The sequence below is a fragment of the Microchirus variegatus genome (genome assembly GCF_963457635.1).
Source record: "Microchirus variegatus genome assembly, chromosome: 7".
NCBI classification, from domain to species: Eukaryota; Metazoa; Chordata; class Actinopteri; order Pleuronectiformes; family Soleidae; genus Microchirus; species Microchirus variegatus.
In genome coordinates, this window is record NC_139808.1 from 1,717,898 (window position 1) to 1,727,532 (window position 9,635).

The 9,635-nt window shown below is 36.6% G+C and overlaps 1 protein-coding gene across 1 annotated transcript; it reads right to left on the reverse strand.

The window, feature by feature from the left end:
• Positions 1-2,274: 2,274 nt before the first annotated feature.
• rbp7b (retinol binding protein 7b, cellular) lies at positions 2,275-3,382 on the reverse strand (the record flags this gene model as incomplete). The annotated part of the gene is made up of 4 exons (XM_083892252.1): positions 3,254-3,382; positions 2,774-2,952; positions 2,436-2,537; positions 2,275-2,328 (listed from the first exon to the last, which is right to left on the reverse strand). Exons 1-4 carry the CDS (start codon positions 3,324-3,326, stop codon positions 2,275-2,277), a joined length of 408 nt encoding a protein of 135 aa, XP_083748378.1. The 5' UTR covers positions 3,327-3,382.
• Positions 3,383-9,635: the final 6,253 nt, after the last annotated feature.

A 9,635-nucleotide genomic window follows, 5' to 3' on the forward strand; every position in this document is an offset into this window, starting at 1 on the left:
ATACTATGTCGTCGACCTCAATGTCATACTACACTATTTGTCCAAAATCTGACCATTTTTTTTGAAAAAACAATTTTGGTCCAAAATTTGACAAAAACGACATACTATACTATGTCGTCCAAAATCTGTAAAAAATTTTGAATTGTTTTTATTAGCCCAAAATGTGACCGAAATGTCATACTATACTATGTCGTCGACCTCAATGTCATACTACACTATTTGTCCAAAATCTGACCATTTTTTTGAAAAAACAATTTTGGTCCAAAATTTGACAAAAACGACATACTATACACTATGTCGTCCAAAATCGGTTAATTTTCTTGAAAACATTTGTTTAACCCAAAATGTGTCAAAACGTCATACTATACTATGTTGTCGACCTCAATGTCATACTACACTATTTGTCCAAAATCTGACCATTTTTTTGAAAAAACAATTTTGGTCCAAAATTTGACAAAAACGACATACTATACTATGTCGTCCAAAATCTGTAAAAAAATTTGAATTGTTTTTTTTAGCCCAAAATGTGACTGAAACGTCATACTGTACTATGTCGTCGACCTCAATGTCATACTACACTATTTGTCCAAAATCTGACCATTTTTTTGAAAAAACAATTTTGGTCCAAAATTTGACAAAAACGACATACTATACTATGTCGTCGAAAATCTGTAAAAAAAATGTAATTGTTTTTATTAGCCCAAAATGTGACCGAAATGTCATACTATACTATGTCGTCGACCTCAATGTCATACTACACTATTTGTCCAAAATCTGACCATTTTTTTGAAAAAACAATTTTGGTCCAAAATTTGACAAAAACGACATACTATACTATGTCGTCGAAAATCTGTAAAAAAAATTTAATTGTTTTTATTAGCCCAAAATGTGACCGAAATGTCATACTATACTATGTCGTCGACCTCAATGTCATACTACACTATTTGTCCAAAATCTGACCATTTTTTTGAAAAAACAATTTTGGTCCAAAATTTGACAAAAACGACATACTATACTATGTCGTCCAAAATCTGTAAAAAAAATTTGAATTGTTTTTTTTAGCCCAAAATGTGACCGAAACGTCATACTATACTATGTCGTCGACCTCAATGTCATACTACACTATTTGTCCAAAATCTGACCTTTTTTTGGAAAAAAAAAATTTTGGTCCAAAATTTGACAAAAAAGACATACTATACTATGTCGTCCAAAATCTGTAAAAAATGTTGAATTGTTTTTTTTAGCCCAAAATGTGACCGAAACGTCATACTATACTATGTCGTCGACCTCAATGTCATACTACACTATTTGTCCAAAATCTGACCATTTTTTTGATAAAACTATTTTGGTCCAAAATTTGACAAAAACGACATACTATACTATGTCGTCCAAAATCTGTAAAAAAAATTAATTGTTTTTTTTAGCCCAAAATGTGACTGAAACGTCATACTATACTATGTCGTCGACCTCAATGTCATACTACACTATTTCGTCCAAGATCTGACAATTTTTCGGAAAAAAAAAAGTTTTGGTCCAAAATTTGACAAAAACGACATACTATACTATGTCGTCCAAAATCTGTTAAAAATGTTGAAATGTTTTTTTTAGCCCAAAATGTGACCGAAATGTCATACTATACTATGTCGTCGACCTCAATGTCATACTACACTATTTCGTCCAAAATCTGACCATTTTTTTGAAAAAACAATTTTGGTCCAAAATTTGACAAAAACGACATACTATACCTTGTCGTCCAAGATTTGACCAAAATGTCATTCTATAGTATGTCCCCCAAAATTTGACAAAAAAGAAAAGAAAATGTTTCATCCAAAATCTGATAAAAAGCCATACTATAGTATGTTGTCCAAACTTTGACAAAAAAAAACTTAAATAAATACATAATGAATATATTTGAAAGCTGAAGTTTATATAAGTAACTTATAACTGTAGAGCAGCTCAGCGGAGTGCACCCACAAAGTCTCTCTCTCACACACACAAATGAATCAGATTCGAATCAGATTACAAAACAACGACTTGGTCCCACCTCTGTGTACTACTGTATACAAACAGGTTTTAGACTGTAAAAGTGACTTTGGTGTAACTCTGATATTTTAAATGTGCGTTTATGAATTGTTAAATTGTGAAAATAATAGATACAATAACAAAAACAAATGATCCATAAGATATATTCCTCTGATGAACTTTAATAGCATAATAATTCACAATGAAATGTATGCAGGACTTGTTTTTTTTCACTGTGGAGCTCATTTAATGTCACACGGTCCTTTTAAAAACTTGCTTGCAGAGTTGGTCTTCACAAGTGAGTTCCTTAAAGGAGAAAATACACACAGAAAAAACACCAGTGACATATTGTACATCTGTGGTATGATGATAGAAAAACACATTTTCTAAAACACATTTGCAGCCACTCCTACCAAGTGAAGCTCGTCTCCCTGAATCCAGTGTGACCATCCTCTGTTCTTCTTCTTTCCTTTCTGGACACACACCAGCTTGTCATTGTCCCACGTTACCAAAGTCTGACGGAGGACACAGTTGTGAAAACTGAATTATGTTCGTGATTAAAATTAACGAAAACTTAAGAAATAACGCAAACTCAAATTGATAAAGCATTTTCGTTTAAAAAAAAAAAACTCTGATAACTCACTGGAATTAAATGGTGTGTTCACATAACTAACTAAAATGTAGCCAAAAATCCAAAAGCATTTATTTTCTGGTAGTTCCTGCAGCTACCAATGACGTTTTAAGTATTTACCAGGCACGAACGGTTGTCCATTCCTGACATCACCTCCTCAAACTCTTGTCCGGTCCTGAATGAGCAGTCGTAGTTTCTGAACGTAGTGAACGTCTTGATGGTGAAACAGTCTCCGTCTTGTGCGATCACTTTCCGAGGCTTCAGCATGGAGGCAATCTTGCGTGTTGCAAAATCAATGCCTGCGTATGTCGGACAGAGGGGAGAGGAGCGCTTTAATATAGGGTTTCACAAGTTTAAATTAACGTACACGTCTCATACTGTCACTGTACAAGACTTCATCAGGTCCTGTCCTTATCATTCGTTCACCTGTCCTCATCGTTCACCTGTCCTCATCCTTCACCCATTTTGATGTGATTTAAAAAGTAGCAAAGCATAGCACAGTAAAAAAAAAAACCTACTTCAGTAAAAGTAAAATTACAAATTAAAAAAAAAACAACCTACTATATATATATATATATCTCATACACAAGAAAAACTTACCCAGCGCAACCATGTATCCCTCAAAATTGACATTGCTCACAATGTCCCATGTCCCACTGTAGTCCACAGGCATGTTGTCGTCTGCCGTCGCTGTTGTTGTGACTCTCTGGAAGACTCAACAGGCATGAGAACCAGGGCTGGACACATTTGTAAGACCATGGGTGAGGATGTTTCATTGTGTGTCAATGTGGGACAGAGGTGATTTGCTGCCAGTGCTGCTTTGCACACATACGTTGGAAGAATAATGTGAGGAAACGTTTGTGTTTCAACACAGAAAGCACCAGACTACAGATTGGTTCTCTTTATTAATCCTATTATATCTTGGAATGACTTTAAATTTTCCATAATAATAGTCGCCCTGAACAAGGATGCATTGATCATATTGGCAAACTTCTTAAGGAATAATTTAAATGATTTTTTGGAAATTCAGGAAATGATCCATTTGCCCTGATGCACTTTGACAGTGAGCTGACTTTCTTCACAGAAACAAAAAGTATCTCGGAATGACTTGAAATTTACCATCATAATAGTCGGTATTACCCTGAACAAGGATCCGTCAGAAATATTTGCAAAGCTCTTAAGGAAAAATTTTAATGAATTTTTGAAATTCAGGAAAATATCCATTTGCCCTGATACACTTTGACAGTGAGCTGACTTTCTTCACAAAAACAAAAAGTGTCTCAGAATGACTTGAAATTTACCATCATAATAGTCGGCATCGCCCTGAACAAGGATCTGTTGAAAATATTTGCAAAGCTCTTAAGGAATAATTTTAATGAATTTTTGAAATTCAGGAAATGATCCATTTGCCCTGATGCACTTTGACAGTGAGCTGACTTTCTTCACAAAAACAAAAAGTATCTCAGAATGACTTGAAATTTACCATCATAATAGTCAGCATCGCCCTGAACAAGGATCTGTTGAAAATGTTTGCAAACCTCTTAAGGAATAATTTTAATGAATTTTTGAAATTCAGGAAATTATCCATTTGCCCTGATGCACTTTGACAGTGAACTGACTTTCTTCACAAAAACAAAAAGTATCTCGGAATGACTTGAAATTTACCATCATAATAGTCGGCATCGCCCTGAACAAGGATCCGTTGAAAATATTTGCAAACCTCTTAAGGAATAATTTTAATTAATTTTTTAAATTCAGGAAATGATGCATTTGCCCTGATGCACTTTGACAGTGAGCTGTCTTTCTTCACAAAAACAAAAAGTATCTCGGAATGACTTGAAATTTACCATCATAATAGTCGGCATCGCCCTGAACAAGGATCCGTTGAAAATATTTGCAAACTTCTTAAGGAATAATTTAAATGATTTTTTGGAAATTCAGGAAATGATCCATTTGCCCTGATGCACTTTGAAAGTGAGCTGACTTTCTTCACAGAAACAAAAAGTATCTCAGAATGACTTGAAATTTGCCGTCATAGTAGTCTGCATCGCCCTGAACAAGGATCTGTTGAAAATATTTGCAAAGCTCTTAAGGAATAATTTTAATGAATTTTTGAAATTGAGAAAATGATGCATGTGCCCTGATGCACTTTGACTGTGAGCTGACACAGTTTGAGAACCATGGCTTTAAGGTAATACATCTGTGTGTGTGCTTGTGCGGCATGAATGCTTCCTCTTTCGTCACACTGCTAGTGGAGTCGTGTTACAGCGCACGCTGGCCTGGATTTGTCACATCCATGTTCCTCTACATGCTGATCTTTATGGCGTATCATAGTAGCAGATGGATACCAAGGCACAAGAGGTTAAAATTGTAAGTGCTGCTTTTGGTTATTGTACTTTAAATGAATGTTCTATTGACTTTTTTTTAAATAATAATAATGTTCTATTCTTAGTCAAACAGTGAATGCGGTGTTCATAGCAATTGTTCTGGTTCCTCAGTTCTACGTCCTGGCAAGGTAACTAGGACAGAGGGGATGTGATGATTAGTCATTTGTGTGAGAGTTGAACTTGGCTCTAAAACACCATTTTGTTTTAAAGGCCCAAATCCTCCAGATACTGCAGGCAGCCTCTTCTGAACAACCTGTCAGCCTCCGTTGCCTTATCCTTCATCGCTTCAGGTAAACACACGATAAAGAAAATCACACAGATGTTTGACTCGTATTCATATTCAATGTTCTTAACAGGTTTTGCAGTGATCTTCACCTTGTTAGAGCCAGTGCCTCAGAGCTTGTGGGCAGCCTATCACGTGTTCGGGCTGCTGTCGTGCGGACAAGGACTCTGCACCGTGATCCTGACTCTGACGGGTGCAGCATGTGTAAGAAAAGAACATTATTTTAAAGGTGCATTATGTAATAAATCATAAAATCCTCCTAATATGTCACAGAGACCCAGGAATAATGTTCATATAACAAACTGAACTCACCAACAACAACAGTACAGACAAAATATTTGCATTAAAAAAAATATTTTGCAGACTGCAAATCATGTTTATGTTTTGAAATCATGTTTTGGCATGTGGCGCCACCTACCGCCATCTACCAATCATTGCAGTCAGAAAAACGAAAACGAAACCTAAAAGACCTCTGTATTTTGAATTTGAGTGTAGTAACCGTTTTTTTGGACACATTCTTACATATGGCACCTTTAATGTCTATTAGTTTGACAGGAAATGACAGGAATATGATTCAAGGTTTTTGTGTTTTTCCACAGGCCAAAACGACCCCGGAGCTGTACTACACGTCTGTCATCCTAACAGTCGCCTCGATTTTCAGCACAGGTGACGTGGACGTATCATAGCATGTTTGTCCACGCACACATAGCTTCAGAGGAATGACACCGGCTCGTTTATTATTCAGGTTTTTACATGGTGAGAGGAGGACTGTGGCTGAATAACAGGCGGCCCGTGACCGACCCGGAGCAGTAAAAAGAGTCCAGCTGGCCCACGTTTGACATCCGACACTCCACGTTATTAAGATTTCATGTGATTTCCATGCCAACAGAAGTGGAAACGTGGAAAATGACACCATGGGAAAGACGGAAAAAGGGAAGGTGACTTAATCCTAATACTGCATTCTTAAGAAAAGTACCAACACAGATGTTTGTCAGTTTGCTTTTATTGCGTCTAGCACAACATAAAACAACAACATCCACCTTCTACAGCTTTATCCTCCACATGGAAGTCGGGGTCAATTTAGAGTGTCCAATTTGCAATAATCCGTATCTTTTTGGACTGTGGGAGGAAACCCCCACACACTCCATGCAGAAAGACCCTTATTTTCAGACCAAATTATAAACCTAGGTCTTCCTACTGCAAAGGTAAGAGCATTAAACATTACACCAACCATGTGGCCCAACATGTGACAAGTAAATACATAATTTGAGTGATGAAATACAGATGTAAAGTTGTAGATTTTAATACGATTGGAAAAATACATCAAAAGGTAGGGGGTGGGAGCATTTTTTTTGTTTACTTTATTGCTCAAAATCCTCTTCACAACCAAATTGTAATTAATGGATGCATCCTCACAAAAATGAAAAATTGTTAGTCACCTGTGAAATAGACAGGTCTGTGAAAACAAAATCCAATTTTCTTGATGACATACTGAATTTTGAATTTTTTTAGATTTTTTTGACGACACTAAATTTAGAGACCTATGTTGTTTTTTTGACGACGTGCTAAATTTTTCATTATTTTTTAATATTTTGACAGCATACTAAATTTTCATTTAAAAAAAAAAAAAAAAAATTCACGACAATTTTTTTTTTTTAATTTGACTTTTTGGACGACAGAACTAATTGCAACCAATTAATCCGAAAAACTTAACCGAAAACTAACAAAAGTTACTGATGCGGCGAATCTGTGTTCGTTGCATGTTCCTGTGGTTTGGAGGCGGAGCTTAGGAGGGAAGTCTGAAGAAAGAGGCTTGGAATTTTTTAATTAGTAGCCTGCTCAAACTGTTTTTCCAAGATCTCCAACCCCTACCTTTAAACAAGTTATAATGGGGTAAAAAAAAACAAAAGGTAATCTAAAAATACACAACTGAGCTAAAACCTGTTTTCCAAGTGATCTCAAATAAAAGGAAACTGGGGAAACAGATGTGCTGACGACAAACTACTGTAAATCTAAAATGTGGAAAGTCCAGGAGGTTTCGGTTCTCAAAAGAAACCACGTGCTGCAACTGATACCTTTCAGAACATATTTTATTCTTCACCACAGATCAATTTTCTAACTGAAAATTACAGGCGGAAATATATATATATATATACTTTTTTTTTTTTTTTAAACTTTGAAAATCTGGAACCAGTGAGATTCATGGAAACGCTCCTGTTACAGCACAGAGAGAAATAATTTTGCAAAGCAGCACTTTGCACATAATGTTAAGACTTAAGTGTGTGCAAATGTTTATTTATTTATTCGTTTCAATATGAATCACTAAAACTGGAGAAAAAAAAATGAAGTACCTGATTATCATAAACTCGGCCTTACTGTGTAAAGTGCTTTGAGATTATGTTGTGATTTGATGACGTGCTAATAAATTAACTCTATTTGTTGTTTGTAGAATTGATATTAATGCAGCTGTCGAGTTCTACTACGTACATGACAATTCACATAATTACCTGAGATCTGATATCAAAACGTAAACACACAGTCACTCTGGTTATAAAAAATTGACAATAAATGAGTGTATGTTTGAAAGGGAATCAGGCAAACTGTGATTATAACATCAGATATTCATTCTGTAATCTGCACTCATGCTGTATACACTTTGCTTAGCCATATCTATAAGACCTGGTATTCTTATGAACTGGTAAACAAATCATTTCCAGATGTTTGGTAGAGGAATTACAACTTCATTTGATGCATGTTATTTAAATCATGTACTCATGGATCTTAAAAAGGTTGTAACACTTTGTTGGGGGTGGGGGGGGGGGTGGCCAAAATAATCTCCTCGACCCATAAACCCATAAAAACCATAAAAACATGCACACACGCTCACAATCTTGTACAGCAGACTCAATGACCCTCATCTAAACCATCGCAACTCTGACCCTTAAAGCAAGTCTTAACAATCAAAAATGAGGCAGTTGTCAGTCGGCAGTAAAAGCAATAAGTAACCGTCTGTGGGAAAAAGCGAGGACGAAGTCAAACTGGCACCAAACGCCCGACCGCAGACGCCGTGAGGAACCAAGGTCATGAAATGATGAAGGACAGAGCGAACAGTGATCATATTGATGTCCGTCAGGATCACGAGTGTGAAACACACACAGTGGCTTCACTTGATAGGGTCTGCGAGAGCTTCTTCACACAACCTTCCCTTATTTCCGTTATCAGGACATGAAGCAAAGCTGTGTGTGGGCATAATCGTGCCCTTCAGGGAAAGAGACCGTTACAGTTGACTTGTATAGATAAGCTCTATTCTACTTTATCCAAAACATTTTTCAAAGCTTAGAAGTTAAAACTTAAAGGTCCAGTGTATGTGTGAGAATGAATGAGATTATCTAACAGTGAGACTGCAGACTGTAAAATGTCCTTTTTTTAAATTTTTTAGATTCACCCACATTGTCACGAAGTCTTTTTAACCGATCTACAGATTCGGTTTAACTCTTGCGCCTCTTCCGGTGACACTTTGACCAATCGGTACACGGAAGTCTGCTCAGCTCGCTTGGAACCTCGCCAGAGCACGGACTAAAAATATCACTAATGGAAAAAGCAAAATAACCGCGCCGAGGCGAGGCGAGTAGCGCTAGCGGAAACAAGTCATATATGAGCAGGGTGTACTATTATAAACGTAGCGCTAGGCACGTTAACACGTTAGCAGCGGTTAACGCCGTCAACGTTCACGCATGACGCGTTTCCCATAACGCCTGACGATTGTTAAAATGAATCTCTAAAGTAAGGCAAAACTTTAAAAACAGAGGCAGTTACACAGGTACGCTGGTTATTTGTAGCGCTGCTCTTTTCGTTTAATAAACAGACCGCTCCAGTTCGTCTGTAGGTGCTACTGGCTAATGGCGCTATAGGAGCTAACGTAGCCAACGGCGATAACTGGTATATAGTGCCTGGACTCTCGTGCTGCGGCGCTTAAAAACATGACGTCACGCACATCCTTTTCCGGTCAGCTGTCGTGGAAACATGTCATGCGTTAACGTTGACGCCGTTAACGCATCGACGTGCCTAGCTACGGAAGCGTATTGCATTCACTTGAAAAAAAAAAATAATCCAGTTTTTCTCACTAATTAATTTTCGGTTTGATTTTTTGAATAATCTTTTTTCTGTTTTTCTGAGTAATATTTTTTTCCCCCGTTTTTCTGTCTAAATATTTTCCTGTTTTTGGGAGTAATTTTTTTTCTGTTTTTCTTGAGTAATTTTTTTTCTGTTTTTCGGACTAATTTTTTTTTCTGTTTTTCGTGCAAATCGTTTT